Genomic DNA, 24,701 nt, shown 5'->3' on the forward strand with positions numbered 1-24,701 from the left:
TAAAGCTTCTTTCAGTTCTAATATTATAGAAACAGAATGTCATAATTGCTGGCCAGTGTCTTTTGACTGATTTGAGAAAGGTTTGAATAACTCTTTCTAAGGGAAGTAGGAAAGGCTAGATTCATCTTTCCTCCTTAATGACCAATCTACCTTACTCTTTTTGTGGCAGAGGTGAGGGATTATGGGTGAGGAACAGACTAATATGTCATTTAATCCTGAATAACAGGTTTGCTTTTTTTTTTTTCTTCCCTTCAATCTTTGTCAGAAGGGCTGGGAAAGGGAAAATGTTATATTCAGAAATTAAGATGATTTAAAAACAAAGATGGTACCACACATTTTGGGAAAAAAGGAAAAGAGCGTTATCATGTGCTAAAAAGTTTCAACATGCATCTGTCTTTAGTAGACCAGAACACTGCTTTTACCCAGGGATGTTTGAATAGAAAATAGTGCCTAATTAAATAGTAGAAACTTGGGCACTATCCCATCTCCAAGTGCCAAGCCTATCTTCAAGGGAAAACTGCTTCTCACATATAGTACCAAGCATATAAGCAGGAGAAATTTTGCCTTTGGGGACCTTATGATTTGGGGTGGTACTGGGTGGCTTTTCTGCATGGATATTGTCTTGATCACTAATCTAAAAATCCTTAATTGCTGTAAGATAGGTCTAAACCTTTGTTTATTATACAGTGTCCCCAAAATTTTAGTGTAGTTTTCATACTACTTAGTGTAGTATATTGACTATACTTTGGGACTTTGGTATACTCTGTATTAGGCAAGTTTATTTGAGAATCTAAAAGATCTAATGCAGATCTCCTGGAATGGGATAGTAATGGATCAAAGTAATAGAAATAAGATGAATACAAGACTTAACCTTCCTGGGTTCCTAGGTTCTATTCATGAAACCATACTTTAGGGGAGACTTCATTATAATGTTCTATTATGAGGGAGGACCTTGTTACCCACTTCTTACTCAATTTTTTTGTTAGTTATTTTTCAGTCATGTCTGAATCTTTGTTACTACATTTGGGATTTTCTTGTGAAAGATAATGAAATGGTTTGCTGTTTCCTTCTCCAGCATTTCATAGATGGGGAAACTGAGGCAAATAGGGTTAAGTGATTTGCCCAGGGTAATACAGATAGTAAACATCTGAGACTGGATTTAAACTCATGAAGATGAGTCTTCCTGATTCCAAACCTACTCTATCCACTGTATCAGCATGATACAAGTAGTCTAAATCTCTTTTCTCTCGCTTTAGGAGAAATGATAGGATTATGGGTGTTGGGATTCAGTTTCCCAATCTTTATTTTTTAAATTTTATTTTATTAGTGTTTTTTTTTTTTTAACCAGTGAACAAAATTGTTTAACTTCATGTTAAATGGGCTATGGAATTCCCTATCTTTAAAATGAGATTGTTAGTGATTCAAACGATCTCACATCTCCATTTTATAGAGAAGGAAACTGAAATAAAAAGATTGAAGTCCCAAGTAGCAGAGAGCTGGTGTGAGAACTATTTATTAAGGGAAGGGTTACCTTAAGGGATGGTATTTAAAACTGCAGATTTTGTCTCTGTACTACACATTTAAAAGGATATTTCATTAGCCTGTATTCCAGAAAATGCTAGTTTTGTAGTGGAATGCTTTTAGTTAAATAGAACAAGCATCCTGTACTTGATAATAATATGGGAATTATGTGACTTTATAAATCCAGAAAAGTAGAGGACTCAGAGGGAAGCAAACTGTTCTTTGCATAGAATTGAATCCATTTTTCATCAGGATTTTTCTTTAATAGTCTAATATTTAGCAGATTCTCCTCTGGGAATTAGAGGCTTCTACTTGCATAATTTCCTAACCATTTTCAAACAGAACTGAAAAAAAGAAACCAGGAGGTAAGAAAAAGCCAATGAAAAGAGTCAGAAATTTTAACATAAAAATGAAGAAAAATGCAAACAATTTATGTCCATGTGTATTACAGTAAATACTATTACTGTAAAATTGTTCCTTTCCCCCCTCTAATAGTGAAAATAGAAAATTCTTTTTACTATTTCAAATGTCTGACTAGATTTTACCTTCCACACCTCAAATTAATTTATTGGGGGTGTATATATGTATGTTGTGAATAGATCACCTAAAAAATATTTGAGAGACTTCATGTGATCTGACTCAGTAGATTTGAATTGTGCCTTGCAATTTTCAATCTTTATTGTATTAATTATTCTTAATTCCAAAGAATGAAAATGGAGATTTTATTTTTTAAAGTTAAAACATTTTTTTTACCTCATTCCACACACAGGGAAATGGCTGTTTTTCAGGAATCAATTGAGCTTTCTTAACAAAATTATTTTTGTGTGTGATATGTTGTCTTTTAAATTAAAAATTAATTACCCCCTATGCTAAAACCAGACATTAATTTACTTTAATTATATGTTAGAGGGGAATTATATATCAGATGAAGATGCCAGATATTTGGCAATGGATAGTCTGCCATCTACATCATAGGTAGCATTCTTTCTGTTTATCCTATTCATTTCAAGGCCACATGGGTTGGTGGAAAGAGGGCTGCATTTGGAGTCAGGGAACATGGATTGAAACTATAGATGCCTAATTTACTATTTGTATGACTGTGATCTTGAGCCTATTATTGCCTTGGAGAGCCTTAGTTGCTTCAAATGTAATAAGTGGGAGTTGGACTAGAAATACTCTCAGACTCTTGGATACTTAATCTCTTTCAGTCTTAGTTTATTCATCAATAAAATGAGCATAAGAACAACATTATTATTACATAGCATTAGCATCACCTAGGGATAATAAGAGGTTCAAATGAGATAAGATATGTAGAATGTTTGCAAACCTTTTAAGCTTTGCTCTATAAATAAGGTAAATAAATAATAAAATAATAATAGATAAATAAATAATAAATAACAAAAAGGTAAATAAAGAAGGTGCCATATAAATGCTCACTGTTGTTATTATTGCTGTTAGCACTGTCTCTTCAACCTGTCAAAAGTTTACTAAGCACTTAGTTTGTACCAACTATCCCGTTACCAAGTAAGAAGAATAGTATTTACTCAGGTATTTTTTTTTTTTTTTTTAGTATTTACCCATTCCAAAAGTTATTCCACCATTAGGCCCTACTGAGCTTACTGATCTGTAATAAATAGCATGGGTTTATAAGGAAGTGGCATGAAATTATAAATCTCAAGAATTAAGATTCAAACTGATAGCTCTGAAATAGTAAGTTGCTTGCATTAATGTTCAACTTCTTTCTCCAATGCTTACTTTGCTCTATTAGAATTTAGGGATTTATTCTAATCTTGAAGGAGCAAATCTACCACTATTATTTTCTTTTTATTTGTTTGTTTGTTCGTTTTGTTGCTATACTTTTCAAAACTTTAGATAAGATCCTAAGATTTAGAAGTCATCTATTCCAAATAAATTTACAATAAAGGAACTGATGTCCAGAAAAGTGACTTGTCTAGAATCACATAGACAGGAAATGTCAGTTCCAGGATTAGAATCCAAATCCTCACATTCGAAGCCAGGCTCTTTGCTCACTGTTGACACTGCAAACACCATGCTTGTTTGGTTACATATTAGCAATTAATTTTCCACAGAATTTAGATCTTTCAAGATGGTTATTAATCTACAAAGTATATGTAACCTTCCACATGCACTGGAAGGCATGCAATAATGTATCACACCCAACAGCAGATGCAGTTACCTTTAACTTGGGTGACATTGTCTCTTGTCGGTAGGAAAATTTGGTAAGGAGAGGAGGTGAATAGGTCTGGACAGAACCAGGGAGTGTAGAGAGAGAGTCAGACTTAGGTGCCAAGGTAGAATGAAATGGAGGGCTAGTGGAAAGGCAGCAAGGGGAAGTTGTAATAATCCCTTCATCTTCTGGAGAAAATGATGCTGGCTTAAATATTTTAAAAAGACAAGAAGTCAACAGGCTATCCAGTTGTCATTGGTAATGCCTGATAATCACTCCCAGTATCCTGACTAAAGCATTGTCGTGTCTATATGTTAGTATCACAGTTCCCAATGGATCATTTTACTTTTTCTATGGTTTGGAAGCCAGAACCCCTCCCCCCAAAGCTGCCTATCCTCTAATTTAATCTCAATTTTCTAGAAAGTCTTTGAAAATAAATCTAATTTAAGACTAGGAAAATTAGCAATATGAATGATTACTATAAGCAGAGTTAACTATGAATGAATATAGAAGGTGCTGGTTAAGCTTAGAAATAATCATTGAGGTTCTCTTCTAGTACATGCATTCAGGTGTCTCTCTCTTAGGAAGCTTCTCAGTAGATTCAGAGATGATTAGAGTAGAAAGGGATATCAGAAAACATCTAGTCCAACCTCTTTGATTCCTATGATTTCAGTTTTTCCCAAGTTCACATTTAAACTTGTATTAGAATTAGTTGTATATGTGTCCCACCTCCCTTTATAGAATATAACCTCCTTAAAGTCAGAGACTGTCTTTTAATCTTAATCTTCCTTACCTCTATCTCTCAGACTACCTCATTTCCCCCAACTCTCAGCTGGGATACCATCATATACATGATTTCATTCCTAGGTTCTAGCAATTAATGTCTCCACATCACCAAATTTCTTTTCATTTTCTTATGTATATGTGTTGTGTCCTTTTTTTCTCTATGCAAATATAGAATCACTGAATGCACTGGGCATCTTGATGGGAGGACTTTAATCATGGGCCCAGTGGCAGAGTCAGAATTAGAAGGCAATCAGGATCATCCTTGGAAGATAATGAGTAAGTTGCTTTCTGGAGATATGGAAGTAAAAAGCAAATAGGCAAATGGCTAAAGAATGTCCTGTATTTTTACCATCTTATCTAATAGCATAAGTGTTGTACTCTGATCTACAAAAATCCCTTCTCTGCCTTACTAGGTAACACCTTTCAGGTAAATGAAGTCTTTGTCCATTTTGATGTCTAGTGCCAAATGAATGCTTAATAAGTGTTAAATATTAATTATTATAAAATGGAATAATCTAATTATAAGGGTTAGTTCTTTAGTTAATAAGCTAAATCAAAATACCTCTTTACTTGTACTGGCTGTACTCCAGTCTTCCTTAGATATCCTAGGATCATTTATAATTGTCACTGGAGATGTTAAGCAATCATGTTTCATCTCCTCATCTTCCTCTTCTATGTATAGCCTTGGTGCTTCCTCTGTAACATCAGCTTCATACTGACAGAAATCTGACTTTTGAAATTTTGGCTTCCTTCCATGGATGATTGACATTAACTCATCACAAGAGTCCTCTTCTTTTTCTTCAATGACAGGGAGTGTTTGGGATAAGGTACCCACATTATACTGGACTGAAGTAGCAACCTTATCACCCAGGACTTCAGGTACCTTTCCAATTTTTGAAAAATTTCTTTTTTCTTTGTTAGTGGGAGAACCTTTCATCTCTTTCCAATCTGCACAAATTTTTTCAGCTGGTTTTGTATAATCCTGAATTAACTCTGCATCATGGAACTGAGAAGCTAGAGGTGAGGTGGCACCAGAAGAAGAAAGAAGTGGCAGATAGGATGGCATTTCAGTGGGATCGCATGTCTTGGTAATGGAAGGGTTAGCCTTAACTTGAGCACTGTTATTCCCTAGGATTCCTGGATCGGATTGGCCAGTTGGGAAGGTTAAAGCCTCAAGCTTTTCTAATTCATCCAAGAAGTTGTCAGGAAAAGGAGGTGGAGTTGGGGTCAGAGGGCTTGAAGGTAGAAACCCCATAGTCAGTGATAACCATTCATTGGTGACTCCTTCTATAGCCCCTTTATTAGAATATGGGCAAGGTGACATGAAAGGAAGGCAGGATGCACTGTAAGCCAACTTTACACATGAACAAAAATATAGGAGGAAAAAAAGAAAGAAGAAAAGATAATGTAGCACAACAGAGAGAGAGAGAGAAAGAGAGAGAGAGAGAGAGAGAGAGAGAGAGAGAGAGAGAGAGAGAGAGAGAGAGAGAGAGAGAGAGAGAGAGAGAGAGAGAGATGTAGAAGGAGTGCAATGTTGTACCAAAAAATCCCCATGTCAGATTTTGGATTAGAAGGAAGATATTTTAGTGAGAGCAAATGCATGAAATCATTAGTATATGAATCAGAAAAGTTATTTGAAAAGTGAAATTCTATCAGCCTTGGATGGGATCACAAATGTCAAAGGCAAGATAGATGTGAATCAGAGTTCACAAAGAAAGCTAAACCAACTCTTCAGAGCTCTGTTTACTATTTAGTCTCTTCTGAGTTAATCTTTAGTATGGTGATTAAGTATTCCAAGCAAAAAGAAATCTAAAATAATTTCTTCAAACCATGACTAGACTTGTTCAGTTGAAATAAAAGATGAATTTATTAAGCATATGTTTTACTTCTTGATGCTAGTTTAATTTAATGTAATTTAATTTACATATTCTAAAACATTTAAGAAGTAGCTGTACATTAAAGGATTATAAATGAAAAAAAAAAAATCAAAAACAGAGAAATGTGACTGGGATTGAGGTGAATCCCACAATGGCAAGAGTGTTCTCTTGGGAAGAACTTGAGACTTCTTTATAGAGGTGTACTCTTATGTTATATGATTCAGACCAAAGAAAATATAGCTTTGATTTTAACTATGTCATGTATAAATTTTGACTATGTTTTATAACAACACAAATTATTGAGTAATTCTAGAAGCATCTACCATATTGTTCTAAGTTACTTTTTTTATAGTAGTCACGGAAAAGAAAAAAATGCCAAATTTTGTACTTGTAAATAATCTTAACTGAGGATAAAGAATAGCTTTTTACTGTACTTTGAATTTGTTAATAAAATACTTTACAGAAAGGTCTTAGTTATGTACTTTCTGGTTCATAATTTAGTGTCATATTTTATTTACTGTAGGTGGTGGCTTTTCTCTAAGCTTCTTGCATCTTGTGAGTATAGTATTCTCTAAGAGAAAGGGTGCCTTAATATACTTGATTTAATTCTTTCACTCTATCTTATTTTACTCTAAATATTAACAGTCTAATCTAGAATGATCTTCATTAAAGTCCTTTGATGCCTCCTTAATACATAGATATGCTTAGCTCTTGAAGGACATTTCAGAGAATTGAACCTTTGGTAGGTCCTTACTACCCTGAAAAGACTTTGAGCTCAAGAGAAGCATTAACCTAGCTAAGTCTAAAGGGTTCATCAATAGTAGGTTGGTCAACAAATAACAGAATTTTTTTTGGAACCTAGCAACTCAAGAAATTTTCAATAGGTATTTCTTCAAACAATAGTTTATGAATATTTTAGAATTTTTGAACATGCTTTATTTCTAAATGTACTAAGAAATCTATTAAAAGAATCTCCAAATTTCTAATCATATAAACTTTAAAAATTTAATCTAAGAAAATAACTGAAACCTGATTTTTAAAAGCCTCAAAACAATTCAATGAGGGCAGGTAGGTGGCACAGTGAATAGAGCACTACCCCCAAAGTCTGAGTTCAAATCTGGTCTCAGACACATAACACTTCTTAGCTGTGTGACTCTGGGCAAGTCACTTAACCCCATTTGCCTCAGCAAAAAACCAATTCAATTCAAAGAAGAAAATATTCAAGAAAAATTATGACATAAAAATCATAGTACCTCACTGTGGAAGGGACTTCACAAGTCATCCAGTCTAATCCACACCTTAGCAAATATCACCTCCACAATCCCTCCTAGGTAGTTTTTAATTTTCTAAATCAAAGACCTTCAGGAAGAGAGAATCCATTGCCTTTTCATAAAGCCCATTCTGCTTCTGAATAACTAAAAAGTAGGAACTTTTCTTCTATATCAAGCCATTAATTAACTTGTTGACAACTTCCTCTATTACTTTTATTTCAATTTACTGGAACCAAGAAAAAAATATCTAATCTCTCTTTCATATGACATTCCTTCAGCTAAATTTGAAGGCGGTCATATCCATCTGGGTTTTCTCTTTTTCAGGCTAAATACCCTCAGTTTCTTAATTTAATCCTCTTCTTGATCTTGAAGTTCCTTACCATCTTGGTCTCTCTCTCCTTTGGTTTTCCTGCTATTGACTAAGACATTATAAGACAATAAATGTTAATGGAATCTGTGTACAGAAATGATTTTTTCTCCTTTTAAAAACAGTCATATGAAACTAATTCCATTAGCAAATATACCTATTTCCTACATTGAAAAACTTATGTTTTTAGTCAGAGTATTACCTTTTCTCTTTCTTTCATAGTTGGGGATTAGTGTACTAAGAAAGATAAAGTCTGTTAACAACTTTTTGGAATAGATAACAGAAACTAAAATTTAACTGATAAAGTTCTTAAACTCCATCATTCATAATCCTATCAAACATAAGAAAGTTTTTTTCTGTGACTAAAGTCCAGTCATAGGTACACGTTAAACTAAATTCTCTCCAATTTCTTTATTCCTGTTCTCCAGGATAATGTTTCTCTTAGGATAATAACTCCACTCTCCATGGTTCCTGTTATAAAAAAGATCAACTTAATTATACTAGGTATTTTTTTTTTTTTTACCCACATCATTTACTGAATCTTAATTCTATTGAAAAATGGAAGGTCAATTATTTAACCAAAATTATAGCCACAATCAAATAACCTGAGAAATATTAAGAGTGTCTTAGATTCAATTCTTTGAGAAGGTTAAGTTATATAGATGGAGGTGATGAAAAATAGCTAGAAATTCCTGAGCTGCCAGTGTCTGGCATATAGTAGTTGCTTTTTTGTTGTTGAGTCATTTCTGATTCTTCATGACTCCATTTGGCATTTTCTTGGCAAAGATACTGGAGTGGTTTGCCATTGTAGTTGCTTAATAAATGTTTTTTGACTGACTGACAAAAATAATGGGAACATGCAGTCATTTAATTCTTCACTCCAATCCCCACCCTCTAACTTAACCCACCCTCTAACTTATCCCCCATCCTATTCTTCCTCTATTCTTTCAGATCTTCCATAGAATTTTTTCTGTTTCTATAGATACTGTCATGCCATTCCACTGGTTTACTTTGATGGATTCCTACTTTTTTTTGTTAAATAAAAGTGAAATTCTCCACCTGGCCTTCAAGTTTGACACCATTTTACCCATCCTATCACTTCCTGTCACGGATAGAAAGCTCCAGCCAAAAAGAATTACTCTCCTTCCTTCATTCACATATGCTACTTTTCTAGGATGTCTTTTCTTCCTTTAGAATGCTTGTCTAGTTCTGAAAATCCAACTCAACTCTTTCATTAAGACTTCCTTGAATTCCCCCTCTAGGGAAAAAAATCTTTTCCCACTAGGCCTTCATGTCCCCTTCCCCACCCCATCTCAAATTTGAGCCTCATTATTTTGGAGATTAATATAATTTGTGTTTATCACATTTGCTCCTCCTCCCTGAGGCAAGAAATGACCATCTTTTGACCAATACCTTTTTCTCTAAGCACTCTATAGACTTAGCAATGTTGAATTGCATTGAATTTGCTGAACATAAACATCAATGAACAAAATAAGTTCTCTATGACTAAAACCCAAAATGTAGCAGAACAAAAATAAAATTCTAATGTGTAAAGCTATGAAATAGGTCTCTTATCCTACTTCTACCATGTGTGTCCCTACATTTGGATCACAGTTTTCATTATAGGAATGAACAAATTAAGTTTCTAAAGACCTAAGAACATCTCCATTCAAATACATGAGTTAACAAGTACAAGTAGTACTTGCTAACAATTTCAACAGCTGTGTCTCTGCCTGTTTGTTTATAACAACTTTTGCAATTCAGTCTAGTAACCACATGTTCTTTGATAGGCAATTTTCTTGGTCACAAGACTGGTGTCTGTGGAAAATGTTTTGGAGAACAAAAGAAAATCCATATTAATAACCAAGATATATGTAAACTCCTACTTTACAAGGATACTTGATATTATAACATAATGTAATGATTGTTATTATGCATATAAATAATTGATCTGGACCCATATGTTTTAAGTTACCAGTCTTTCCCCATGTAAAATGGATCTATTCAAGATTGTACTATCATCAAGTTATTTCTTCTTACCTTATTTGAACTTAAGCTGTGTATCCTGTCACTAGAATAGCTGTGGGGTATTGGAGGGTCAGGATAATCATTAGCACCTTTTGTGACATTCTTTTTGATGACTTCTACATAGGAAACAGGGAAGATGCCTTGTCTGTTGGTTCCTGGTATTTTACCTTCATACCAATTTTGATCGACTCTTTTAAGAAGAATGACTCTATCTCCCTGTAATTGAAATGTACAAAATGTATAACTAGAAAAATTATATTATAATCTCTGTTATAAAGTATTTATTAAATATATTGTATCAATATAAGTATATTAAGTAAGACAAAAATAGACAAGTAAGTAGAACAGACTGAATAGACATTGAATAATCAGGATTAAGAATCAATACATGCAGCAACTTAAGTGCTTAATAAACATAAAAGCACAAATTACCAAATGATGGGAAGTCTGAAAAATGGTTCAGGTCAGCCTTTTATAACCTTATGCTATGATAAATTCTAGTTAGTTAAAAACTGAAACTTAAAAAGTCACATAAAAATAGGAGAAAGGGTGTATCTTTCACAATTATGGGCTGGAGAAATTTTATAGCCAGACAAAGGGACAAAAAGACATAAAGAAAAAAAAGAAATATAAATTATGCAGAATTTAAAAAGAATTTTGAATAAATGAAATCAATGCAGCTAAAATCAGAAAATATACCTATATATCATACATTTATATGTTAAAAAAATCTTTGCATCACACCCTAAACCAAAGTCTGGCATATCCAAAATCTGTAGGGAATTGGTATATATACATATATGTGTTTATAGATATGTTTGCACAGCCACATATTAGACAATTTCTCCAATAAACATAGGTGCAATGAATACAATTTCTAAAAAAATACCAACCATGATTTCTAAAATGATTAAAACCATTAATAATCAGAATGCAAATTAAGACACTAAAACTAGTAAAGCATAATGATAAGAAAACTCATTGTTTTTTAGAAAGGAATGATTAAAAATTTAGGAATTAAATGTCCAGCAATTAGAGAAAGGGTGCATAAAGTACAGTATATCAATGTAATGGAATATTATTGTGCTTTAAAGGATGATGAATATAAAAACTTCATAGAGACATGAGAAAATTTATATGAAGTGATTATAGAATAAGGGGGGAAAGGGCCAAAAGAACAAACTGCACAATGATTTGCAATGATGTAAATAAATTCACTTTATTGAGTTGTTGCACTTTTAATAGATTTCAACGAAAATAGAATAATGAGAATTCATGGGTCTAAAATTTAAGATTATTAATGTGAATTAGTGAATATTTAAATAGGTTAAATTGATGTGTGAATATGAATTTTGACATTTAGATAAATTTAATATTGATATAAAACTTTTAACCTGGATTATATTTTAAATAAACCAGTCTTACTGAATTCATTAATTAGGAGAAATGTTTAATACCTTTCTCAGGGATAACTCCACATTTGTATCTGCATTAAAATTGTACTTGGCTATAGCTTCTCCAATTTCTCCAAGTTGAGCCGGGGGTGGTGGTCTTGCAGGTTGAGCTTTTTCTGGAGGACTGAGTTTCTAAAATGAAAAAGTTACTTGTGCTGAATAAGTGTTATTTCTGCATCAAATGGATATCTGCCTCTTTGCATGTTAATCTGAGAGTAAAAGAGAATAGACAAACCTCTACATAAGAGATTGGAAATATCCCCACTCGTCCATGGTGCTCTCCCTCATACCAATTTTGATCAATTTTCCTGAGGATATAGACAGTGTCCCCTTTTTTGAATGACAATTCCCTGCAATAGACATTTTTAAATCATTAGATATTTAGTTTTATAACTGATTATATTCATATCATTGTTCTCTGAACCTTTATATAATTTGTCCAATGTTAACACACTGGCAAGATCAGATAAGTAAGCATTTCCCTTTATGAAGCATATATATCATTTTAGAAAAAGTCATTTTAGACATTATTTCAACTATATCACTAACACACACACACACACACACACACACACACAATGCCAAAATGTCATCTCAGGTATTTTTAGTTAGTCAACTAATACCTAACCAACACAGTCAAGCTCTTTTTTAAATTCTGGAAATTAAAAAAACAAGGCAAGAGACAGTCCTTGCTCTCAAGGAGCTCAGTGAGATTAATACACACATATGTGTCTATCCACATACCTCTACTTACATACCTCTACATACATGCATATACATACATGTACATATTTTATTATGATATACATATGAAAATCTAATTGGCTAGTAGGGCTTAATAAGTAAACATCAGGGTCAGAATAAAATTTTCAACACATAAAATACACTAATCTAATATCCAGTTGCTAATAAAAACTAGCATTTTTTTATATATGTGTGTGTATATATATATATACACACATACATGCATATATATATATATATACATATACAAACATGCATCATGTTAAGGTTTGCAAAGCATTTTATGTAACATAAATTAAGTGCTGAAACCTTTAATTTTGTTTTCTTTCACAATTCATTAAGAAATATACATATCATATTTAATTTAATGTCAGATTGTATGTTGTTTGTATGTTGTTTTCTTTGTGCTTTCCATCTCTTTCAAAACCTGAATGTTTCACAAAACTTTTTTTTTTTTACTTTCGGTTTTCAGTTTTTCAATACTCAATACACTTATTATCTATTGCTAATAACAGCAGCTCACATTTACATTGTGTTTTAAGATTTACAAAATACATTTCTTACAACAAGCAAAGCAAATAGTTCAAACGTTATTTTTCACATTTACAGATGGAATCCCCACATATTAAATGGCTTGCCCAAAGTCAGCTCTCAACTCTGAATCCAGTATTCTTTTTCCATTTGCAAGATAGTCAGTGCTAGGTATTTTAGGGACTAAGAGTGAATCAGAGAGTTAGACCAGCCCCCAGAAGTCATCTAGTTCAAACTATACCTCAACAGTAATGGTCTTTATGACATAGTCAATAAGTGAGGTCTGCCTTTGCTAGATCTCCAACAATGATAATTATCCAAGGCAGTCGGTTTTAATTTGTGTTGTACCAATTGTTAGGAAACTTCTCCACAGGTCAAGTTTACATTTGTTTTTTGAGACCTCCTCTCCCTCACTAGTATTTCCCTCTGATAGAATCATTCAAATCCCAATTCTGCATTATATTACTGTAATTCAAGGCAAAATAAAGTGTGTACCATGATTGGGGAAGAAAGAAACAAGCATTTATTATGCACTTATTACATGCCAGATCCTTATTAGATTCTCACAATTAACCAGGGAAGTGCAGGAAATTGAGACAGGCAAAGTTTACCTGGTTTGCCTGAAATCTCACAACTAGTAAGTATTTGAGGTTGCATTTGAATGGACCCTAAAACCAGTGCTGTATTCATTGTACCACCTATCATAGGAGAATGCTATGGGCACAGTGGGGATTCAGAAGTTAACAAAGACTATGTCAGATTATGAGGAGATTTGGAATTGGAAAATGTTTTATGAAAGGAGTAATTTTTAAATGAGGCCTTAAGGAAATGAATTGAATATATAGTAAGAAGAAAAATATAGAAATTAGTGAAGTTTGTAGAGTAGCAAATAGTCCGGTTTCAAAGAAACAAGGGCTACTCATAGGAAGAGAAAGTTGGAGAGATTGGCCAAGGCTGTTGTCATTATTCTTGTCTGTTCCTTCATTTTTAAAGAGGACCAATGCTATCTTGGAATGAACTGTATTTAGGTACTAATGATATCCTGGGATGAATTGGATTTAAGTACCAGTGATATCATGGGTGAATTGGATTTAAGTGAGACAGAAATGCACAAAATTGTCAGCCTCCCTTTCTTTTCCAAAGTCATAGCAGTCCAATGGCAACACCAAAGTCAGGAGTGGCAATGGCCCAGGATGCAGTGGAAGCCCTTGTTGTTTTCAATGTCCAGGCATTCCATAGAGCCACAGTATGGAGGGCTCTGGATAGCTAGATGAGGAGTCTGGTTATAGCTCTGTAATCTGCAATGAGGCACCGAAGGTTTCTGAGCAGAAGTATGAAGAGCTGTCTTTCGGAAGGATTTGTTCTACAATATTGCGTAGAAACATCTTGCTACTCTTGCTATTTTTTTTTTTTTTGCTCCATTCTCTAAAAATTGGAACACCAGAAGCCATCGTTAGGAATGTGAATCCTAGAGCCATTCAACTCTACTCCCTGGGAACATGGTCTTCATGTTTATTCCAAATACTTTCTACCTGCAGCTCTATGTTCCTTTTCCTTCCATTTTTCTTTGGAAATTATTTTTAAATCTGCATATCTATCTATCATTGGTCAATCAATTTCTCTATCTACATTGGTACTATTTCATCTGGAAATGGGGGTTGTTAATGGATGGCTTTCTTTCCATATTTGTGATTTCCCAAACTATAATTCAATCTAAACACCACTGTCCTACGTGCACTCTTTTTCCCATTAGAATATAAGTTCTTAGAGGACAGGGACAGTTATAATTTTAATATCTGTATCGCCATTGCTTAGCATAGTATTTGGCACATATTAAGATCTTAATACATATTTCCCCTAGCCACTGGAATAGCTAATCAATATAAATAAATCAAACCCACATTCTATTGAGAAACTATAGGCAGCAAAACCAGATAAGGATTTTTAAAAATTGCTTAAGCTAAGAGAATGATTTCTCCAGCTTGAGAATAGTAATGAGAATAGTAAGAAGGCGGCAGATAGGAAAGGTTGAGAGGGAGAATAACTTGGATAACATAAGGCCAATAAGACCAATGGCAAGGAGAATTTTTAAAATGAAGGCAATAGTACTGAAAACAAGAGAACAGAGAAGTTGAGGACAAAAACTGAATGACTGATGGTACTGGAAGGTAGGAGGTCAATTCTGACCTTGGAAAGAAAAATTTCACTTGCAGAGAGAGGACAAGAAAGCAGCCTGATTAGATTTGGCCTTCAACAAGTCTTGGAGTTAATGGAAGGAAAGAGCAATTTTGGAAGCCTGAAGAAACAGCAGAGCCAAAGGAAATTTTTTTTTAAAAAACAAGATTTAATAAGATTAATTAGGTGTTTTCTTTAAGCTGCTTTAGTTGACCTCATGAGAAATCCTTCATAAGTAATAGCCTATCCTTTATCTGTTTGGAAGTCATCCTAACTTGATAAGATACCACTCTGTGAACAGTTTTTCATTTGTTAAAATTCCTCAGATTAGGTGAAGGAAAAAATCCTTTACAGCTCATTTGTTTTTTTTCATACAGAAAATATTAAAAAACATAGAGTCTTCTCTTTGCCATCATTCTTATTAAACACAGTTTCCATTTAGAAGAAGAATGGACCTGGAGTCAGGAAGATTTGAGTTCAAATTTGACTTAACATACTTACTAGCTTTGTAACCCTGGGCAAGTCATTTAAATTTTATTGTCTGCAGATTCCTCAACTATAAAATAGGGATTCCTCCATTTCTCCCTACCTCCTTATCTTGTTCCTTTTTCCTTCCCTCTTTCTTCCTTCTTTCTTCCCTGCCTCTTTCCCTCCCTCCCTCCTTTCTTCTTTCCTTCTTGGTTCTGTAGCATTAATTTTTCATGAGATTGTGGTGTCAGTCAGTCAGCCCTAATACTTTGTTGAAACCAAGGGTTATCAATCTTTTGTTCATGGAATTAAAAAACAACAACAACTATATTTCAGTGTAATTGAAATTACTTTGTAATCTTATGTATTGTACATATTTAAAAAATAAAATATGATCATAAGAAGGTTTTACCAGATGGCCAAAGAGGTCCATGACATAAAATAAGCTAAAAAAAAACCAACAACAACCCAATAACAATCTGGTTGTTTGTGACTCTTCAAACTCAACAATGTAGTCACGTGACACTCTTATATTTATCTTTAAATAATGGGGAAGGGCACATAAAAATGATATCATTATTAAACATAGGGTTGCACTTCAGATACTCATTGAGAATCAACAAGATTTGTTTTAGTATGGATGGATTTTTTAAAGCTCCATAACATAAAGGTGAGAGTTATTTAATGTAATTGAATAGAAAGGGTTTTCCATTCCAAATGACTAATTCTGTGGCCATCATGGGTTAATAATCTTTTTATAGAAAGACAATGATTGCTTTTATAAAACCCAGTGATTATCAAAGAATAATTAGGGTAATTTAAACCACATATTTATCATTCCAATCTAACTGGTTCAAATGACACGTTCTGGATGATTCTCTAATGGGTTTCCTATTTAATGGTCAGCTATAGATTTTAACATAATTAAAGTTCAAATATAATTAAAAATTAAATTTTACAAGCCAGTTCCTAGATAGTACTAAGACAGATAATGCCAGAGAGTAGTATCTCTAAAGTAATTTAAATGCAAATTAGCAAAGTGGGTTTGAGTTTTTCCTATAAATGTTAATAAATGTCTTTCCTTTTATTTACAATGATAAGCACAAAGCCTGGCATATAGTAAGCACTTAATAAATGCTGGCTGACGAATAGCTCTTTAAATTTCTAAGCTATAATGTAATGCAATATCTTTTTATTATGTTTTTGGCAAAAAAACCAATTTGATAAAAATGTCTCTAGTTCTTCTTAATAAAACTGACGTATAAGAAAAAAAAATTTTTTTCTAATAGGCCAAATCAAAGAGCAAAAACCCCCCTGGATTTAGTGTTGGAGAACATGGGTTCAAATCCTGGTCTTATTATTGTGTGTGTGACCTTGGGCAAGTTATCATCTCCTCTTAATCTGTATTTTTATTAGTAAAATGAGGTAGAAAGACTTCTAAGACTTAGCTTAGATTCTATCTACAATGGTAATCCTTTCCCTATTTTCTTAATTATTAGTTTATTTTATATTACCTTCTCTCCAATTATCTTATATTACCTTATCTGTGTATAGGTTGAATCCCCACTTATGTTATCTTATTGTTTTCTTATCTATGTTATATTAACTTAATCACATAAGTTTCTTGACAGCTAGTTGGTTTGTTTCCTTTCTCTCTCTTGTTTCTGTCTTTATCTCTGTCCTCTTTGTCTCTGTCTTCTCTGTTTCTTTTTTTCTGAATCTGTCTCTGTCTGTATGTGTGTCTTTTTTTTTTTTTTCTTGTCTCTGTTTTTGTCTCTTTTCTCTCTCTTTTTTTCCTTCCTTCCTTCCAGATCTCCTTAGTGAGTGGCACAGGATCTTGTGTACATGGAGTAGATGTTTACAATTTACTGAATTGAAATTTATTGTTAAGATATCATCAAAAATCTCTTCAGATATCGTCTTGTTTGTTAATCCTTTTCTAAATAGCCAGATTCCAGGTTTAAGAATTGATTAAAACACACACATGCGCATGCATGATATCTTTGGGGTAAGGATTTCCAGGTAAGGATATTCCCTTTACAGATAGGGTCAGTACCTATCTAGCAACCAGTGCTTTGGGAAATTACCTGGAGCACTGAGAGTTGAAGTGACTTATCCATCATTATAGAAGATAGAGTATATGACCAGCAGGAAGCACAAGTCTTCCTGAATCTCAGGCTAGCTAACTATCCATCCCACCCTGCTGTGGCTTACAAATAAAAGCTTAATCCTAATTCAATTTGTTTAACACATTCCAGCAGACTCATTTTTAGATCCCCTTGTTTAATATTTTGATTACTTTTCCCATGATGCAGATGAGGAGGGACTAAAGGATGAACTAGTGTTAACACTGGGAGGACACAGTATTTCAGTCTCAGTTATGTAAACATATAGGGAATAGCAACCATCTGTCCTATCTCTACTGTGAATAGTACAAAATTACAGGGAAGGATTTAAAATAAAAGAAAGAATTCCATCCTTATGAGAATTGTTAAATATTAGAATGGACTTTCTGGTTGGCTATGAGATCTATTAATTGCCCTGGAGACTTTTAAAAGAAGATAAATTATTTTCTCCCTGGCACCTCCCTGGATTAGGTTTAGCTTTACTTGAGGAATTAGTAGGATTTAGAGTTGGAAGGTATCTTAGAGTAGTCATCTCTCCAAATAAATGACCTTCTATCCCTAAGAGTGTATGGCACTTGGGTAACCAAGTACAGGAAAATAAGAGATACTAAGGCAGTATCAAGAAAAGACTGAAGGAACCCCTTTAAAGAGGAAGGGACATGAAGAAGGTGGTGAAGGAAAGAGAAAGCATGTATTTTCTTAATACCTCTTGGTAAACTTTTAGGAAATACCCTCGAATAACAAGCCATGACCAGTATCTGCCCACAGCAGCTAGGTGGCACAATGGATAGCGCACCAGTCTGGAGTCAGGAACACCTGGGTTCAAATTCAACCAAAGACACTTACTAACTGTGTGTTCCTGGGTAAGTCACTTAACTCTGTCTTAGTTCCTCATTAGCAAAATGAGCTGGAAAAGGAAATGACAAACCACTCTAGTATCCTTAACAAGAAAACTCCAAATGGAGAAGATAGAACACAACTAACAAGGCTCAATGAGATGCATCATCTTCTTGTATCTTTGCAATATGCCTGCAGTCCACACTGGCCATTGGTCTGGGTCTGCAGATGTTTGCCAGCATTTCAAAATCCCTTGCTTTTCATATGGCAGGCACTCTATGCATACCTGTCCAAATAGCACTTAATTATAAGTCACTTTAAAAAATAAAGATTGCCTACCTTGTCCTAAAATTTAATTATAGGAGAATGAGCCAGATTATTTTGTACAGAGATTTTTTGAGACCATGAACCTTTGAATTATTTTCTTACTTTTCTATTTGCTAGACTCCAAACCTGTTTGATGTATTTCATATCCAGATGTTTTTCATGACCCCCAAATATAAAGCAGATGAACTATCAAATAAAATCTTAATAAAATATTTACTGGAATGGGTTTCAGAGACAGGTTTGTTAAATACAAATTCTACTATGACAATATTTCTTTTTTTGTAGCATTCAAAATCTTATGTGGCAAATAATTATACTACTTACTTAGATGTTTGGGCCTTAAAATCATAAACAGCTCTGGCTGGCAGCCTCTGAAATAAAAGGTAAACAATTAGTACTGACCTAAAATAATGGATTTTTATTTTTTCAGCTAGATAATCAATTTCACACCAGTGAAAACAGATGAGATTCCAGTTCTTCAAAAGGTCTGTAGTTTCACGACTAGGGACCTTCTCCTCCACAGATGTCAATTACAACTCTTTGATGCTTTATCAGATAGTTTTCACTAGTTTCTGAAACCAAGTAGATTCAATATCTTATGACTATCCTGGTTCCTGAACTGAAGATCACATGGCATGATGGATATAAGGCTAGAAGAGAGCTTAGAGGCCAAGTGGTCTAACACTAATTTTACAGATGAGGAAAGTTTAGGCATGGAGCAGTTTAATGTCTTGTCCAAGGTCATAAAGATCATAAATGGCAGAAATGGGATTTGAATCCAGATCCTCTGACTCCAAATCTAGCACCCTTTTAACTATAAGCATAGGTGATAGAAAGTTCATCTGTGACTGGCTTGATAGCTGAAGGTTGTTTAGCTCAGTAGCAGTACCAGATAAACTTGTTCTTAACTTGCAAAGTGTTGCAATAAACCAAGTACCTCACTAAACCATGAGGCATTTAGTGAAGAGTCAGACGTGAAATCAAAAGGCTAAAAAAAAATGGAATTTTTTAAAATACATTTCAAAGGAGTTATTGAGAGGAAAAATGGAGGCCATATGTTTATTTTATAGGATATAGTACACTAAGTATTAAACTAGCAAAAGTGTAAGTGGGAAAAAATTCATTTGGCTTCTCCATTGTTTCCCTATGAGATTCCTCAAAAAAGATACATTCATTTTTGAACTGAGGATGAAAAAACCGTAAAGGGCAGAGCAGATTTAATACTTACAAAAATACTTTTTATTGGGGACCAGGTCTATATTTCTTCTGAAGTGAATCAGGGTATAAATAAAACCTTAAAAGGACAGGATATGAACCCTAAAAGCATTAATATCTCTCAATATCTCTCTTTAATTGAGGGTGATTAAGAAATTAGCAATTAGTTATTCTAATAGTTGGAACTGTCATTTGCAAAAAAAAAAAAAAGTACTTAGGAGAACAAAAAAAGGAGAGGGGAGTAGCTTTTTTTAGGTTAGTCATGTCATCAAACTCTGGGTCTCACAGTCTCACACTGTGTCCTATAGGGACATCTGAAAGTATCATCATTTTGAAGTAGAAAGAATGATGAGGATAGGTTTGATGATGATAATAATAGTATTTGAGGTGGAATTTGAACTTAGATTTTCCTGACTCTAGACATGATACTCTATCCACTGTGCTGTCTTCTGGCTAGTACCCAGCCCTCATCATCTTTGATGGGAATGGGATTCAGACTAAACTGGACCTTCATAGAGATTGACATTTGAACTGCCCTCCACATAGACTAAGAGCTCAGTCTTGGCTAAAATAGGACATTCTGGGATGGCTCTTGTCCTCAAGGTCCTTTCAAATTATCCTCTAATCCCATCACAAACTGCCAAACTTCAGAACCATCCTAGGGTTCAGCCACTTGTACCTAAGTCACCTACCAAGGATATTTCGCTGTGACTTAGTACACCTCACTGAAAAAAGCAGTAAGTGCTTTCTGGTCATTCCTGGCAAACACAATGAACAATTCATAAGTGGAAAGTTTATGACTCTATGACTCAGTAGTTAGAGGCAGAAAACTAGATATGGTTAGTATCAGAACTCAAAGTACCTATCGTTCCCGGCTAACATCTGAAGCTATAGTCTACCTCCAAGGTTGACATCTCACTCTTCTTATGATAGAAATAAGCACAAATTTCTTGGGGTCATTTCTCCTGCCTAATTTCCAGATATATTCTCATTCAGTGAGTGATTTATTAGATAGCTCACCTTAAGTATAACCGCAACAAATATTTATGGTTTATGGATGGATGGGGAGTGAGCCTGTGAATTCATTGGTATTGTCAACTGCTAAATGAGGAAATTCTTTCCATGAAGATCAAAACCTTCTCTTCAATTTGTATAACCTCATAGAATATATATTGAGAAATTCAGAGGCTTTCCCAAGGTCTCACAATGAGGATGTGATAGGACAATATTTGAACCTCCTTATGTCTCTCTTATTCTAAGGATATCCACAGTTAGAGTACAAATCCTCCGGACAAAAAAAGGTAACAGCCAATTGGTAGAGAGTTGAATATCAACTAGCTGCCAGTTTTCTAAACACAATCATTCTCTCCACCCTCTGCATGAATCAGAACCAATCCTTGAAGCTTGACCTGCATCTGAGACCCAGGTTCCCCTCCAGTACTTGGTTCTATTTAACCAGTCAGTTTTACTGATTCTGGAACCCCATCCTGCCACATACCATACTAGGACAGATCCTGTTTTCATCCCCTTTGCCCCTTCTTACTATATTTCCCCTTAATAAACCTAGTTTGCTTTTATTTCTCTCTACTGAATCTTGTCTTGTGGTACTCTACAAATGTCCATGTATTGCACCTTGGAATCCTGAGACTTCATTTAAACTACATTAAGATACTTACTTAACCTAATATAGAGACACATACATCACCTTAAATTTCTGGAGCACTTTCATACCTGCTGTCTCATTGACCCTACTATTTAACTACCTCTCTTTCTGGAGTTCCTCTTCTTTCTCTGGGAGCACTTCGACCCAAGTCAGTGAAAGCTGATGAATAACTTCTAGGAGACTCTTGCTCTATTGAAAAGAACAATGGTAAGTACATGGTGATTATCAGCTTAGCATAAAAAGTAAACAAGTTCAACCATTTCTCAAGATGAGTGATTGTTTTCTAAAAGATAAGAAACATAACTAGATGTGCAACACAATTGAAAACAAAAGTACAAAACTCAAAGGTAAATTACAAACTTGTGACATACAGTTCACAAGAAGATTATGCTTGAAAACAGGTTAAAAATACCAAAGATCACAAAAATTAAATGGGAAAATGTTGAATGACAATGGCATAACTAAAAATGATTCTTATGTTTCTGAGTGATGGCTTGGGAAAATATATGAATATATAGGAAAATGCTGGATTAATGGTAGTAGAATTTCAGATCCCAATATTTGTCTATTGTCTATTGTCTAATGTCAACATTAGAGAGCCTACTGGGGACTTAGAAGAGAAAAGTTTGGAGGTTATACTCAAAACAAAGGGCCTTGGGAACATTTTGCTAAAATACAGTAATTTAGAATCTTGGTCATGGGAAGAAATAGATGATAAAAGAAAGAATTGAAAAGAAGAGATTATGATCAAGCCTTTTAAAATGTATTTTCCAAAGATGTAACACCCTGTTACATGTGACATTCCATTGTGCCCAGCTGATGTAATTTTTTGTTAAAAAGTCTATTTTTATCTAAAAAAACAAAAACCCAAGGGCTTAATTTGATTCAACAATTAATTGGGCTGCTAATGTTTGGCCTATTCCATTCACCTCAGCACCAAATGAGCATGCTGGTTTATAGATAAGAACTCTGAGTACTGGTAGTTTTTAGCATGATCTTTATATGTTCTGCAGTTCCAAGAACTGCCTGCAAAGACAAGGGAAATTATTTAAAACTTTTTAGCAGCAAGGGAAATTTAGCTAAGTGTTCCAAAACTTTGTTGCTAATTTTTCCCTCAAGGCCTCACAGACTATTTTTAAAAACCTTATTAGCAAATTCAGCTATTCTGACTAACAGGAAACACTAAAAATGAAGTCACCATCTGATCTAAATTTGAAGAAATTGAAGAAAGGCCCTAGAGGAATATTATTTGAATATTATGGTACAGAGTGATCAGTTAAAGTAATTTACATACATATTTATATGTCATATATATTACACATATTTTATATATTATAGTCTCTTTATAATTTCATATATCACTATCTATGGTTGGTATGTATGTACATATGTGTGTATGCATATGTACATATATTTTCTGACTCCTTTAAAGAATTCTTAACCTGGAAACTATGAAGTTAAATATTTTGATGAATGGGTTTCAATGTAACTGGGTTTTTTTTGGTAATCTTATGTATATTATTTTATAATGAAAACATTATTCTGAGAAAGGTTCTTATTTTGCCAGACAATCAAAGGGGTCCCATGATATATTCTTTTAAAAAAGCATTAACAACAATTAGATTCAGTTTAAATATTAATTTAATTGAATTTAATTGATAATTAAAAGCATGGTTCTTAAACCAAATCTAAGAGTTCACTAAGCAAAGATTCTAGAGTGGTTTGATATTTCTTTCTTGAGTGTTTTCTGGTTTCTTTTATCAATGTAGAAAAGTTGGTGCAGTTACATAGTGATAAACTATGAAGGACTCTTGTACCATCAACAGGGCCATGAAACCAAGAGGTTATTCAGTTATTTCTTTTCTGTCTTTTGAACCTTGATCTGCAGGAATGTAGCGATGGGGGAGAAGGAATTTGTCTCTATTTCTATATCCAAACTATTTATATGTCTAAATAAAATGGAAGCTAACAGGTGACTTGGCATCAAACTATACTCAGAAAATCTTTGGTGACAAGGGAATAGTCTCAATTGTCTCAAAGGGATCCAAGAGGTGTTATGTGATGAAGTGTAAAGAATACTGGTCTGCCTGGAGTCATGAAGATCTGAGTTTGATTCTGATCTCAGATGCTTGCTAGCTGTATGACTTTGGGTTTAATCCCTATATGCCTCAGTTTCTTGCTGTAAAATAGGGACACATTGGAGAAAGAAAAATGTCTTTGCAAAGAAAAATCCATAGAGTTATATCAAGTTGAACAAGGGGATCATGAATTTTCTTTGCAGAATAGTCTATCTCTAACAAAGTCAGAAAGTGAGGGTTATAGGAAAAAGGTTCGATCTCATTCTGTCTGATTATTCTCATGGCCTTGGTTTGAAGAATTGAAGATATGCTAGAGGAAGGAATGAATGTCAGGGTTACCACACAATGGTACAAAAACCATGAGGGCTGGAAGAGGTAATAAGTGCTCCCCGACCTGTTGAATTTAAATTTTTCTCTTGATGTCTATATCTTCTCTGAATCTATAGAAATTTCCTAGAGCACGCTGAATTTTGCCTTTAACACATTCTAAACTCTGGCATCTTACTTAATACTTGCCTATATTCTTCCTTTTCTATTCTATTTGATTATTGCCTCCTTGAAAGCAAGGTCAATAATGTACATTTTTGCATCTCTAACACCTAACATGGTACCTTGCACTGAAATCAATTTAAAAAGTATCTCATATATGGAAAATTGAATTATGACCAAGTTTTCGCAGCAAATATATGTCATGCAAACATATGTATACACACATACTGTACACACATATGTATATATTATTGCTGTTCAATTTATCCCTTTAAGACCCAGCAAATATATGTCATGCAAACATATGTATACACACATACTGTACACACATATGTATATATTATTGCTGTTCAGTTTATCCCTTTAAGACCCACTTTGAGGTTTTCTTGGCAAAGATAAAGGAGTGGTTTGTCATTTCCTTCTTCAGCTCATTTTATAGATGAGAAGGAAACTGAGATAATTAGGGTTTAAGTGATTTGCCCAAGGTTACTAAGTATCTGAAGCTGGATTTGAAATCAGGTTTTCCTGACTCTACCCTGGTACTCTATCCAGGGAT

The 24,701-nt window shown here is 33.9% G+C and overlaps 1 protein-coding gene across 43 annotated transcripts in view; it reads right to left on the minus strand.

Moving 5' to 3' along the window:
• SORBS2 (sorbin and SH3 domain containing 2) overlaps positions 1-24,701 on the minus strand; it is a 423,285-nt gene that overhangs the window by 23,248 nt on the left and 375,336 nt on the right. For 28 of the 43 annotated variants that reach the window (XM_031943203.1, XM_031943204.1, XM_031943210.1 and 25 more), the window contains 7 exons: positions 21,679-21,767; positions 19,025-19,071; positions 11,728-11,842; positions 11,496-11,624; positions 10,051-10,254; positions 5,058-5,849; positions 3,719-3,916 (listed from right to left, as the gene is read on the minus strand). In XM_031943203.1, coding sequence (XP_031799063.1) covers positions 3,719-3,916; positions 5,058-5,849; positions 10,051-10,254; positions 11,496-11,624; positions 11,728-11,842; positions 19,025-19,071; positions 21,679-21,767 — 1,574 coding nt within the window. The remainder of the gene's footprint in view (positions 1-3,718; positions 3,917-5,057; positions 5,850-10,050; positions 10,255-11,495; positions 11,625-11,727; positions 11,843-19,024; positions 19,072-21,678; positions 21,768-24,701) is intronic. The other 15 variants (XM_031943230.1, XM_031943232.1, XM_031943231.1 and 12 more) reach the window with 1 other exon arrangement.

The sequence above is a fragment of the Sarcophilus harrisii genome, chromosome 6, assembly GCF_902635505.1.
Source record: "Sarcophilus harrisii chromosome 6, mSarHar1.11, whole genome shotgun sequence".
Classification (NCBI taxonomy): Eukaryota; Metazoa; Chordata; class Mammalia; order Dasyuromorphia; family Dasyuridae; genus Sarcophilus; species Sarcophilus harrisii.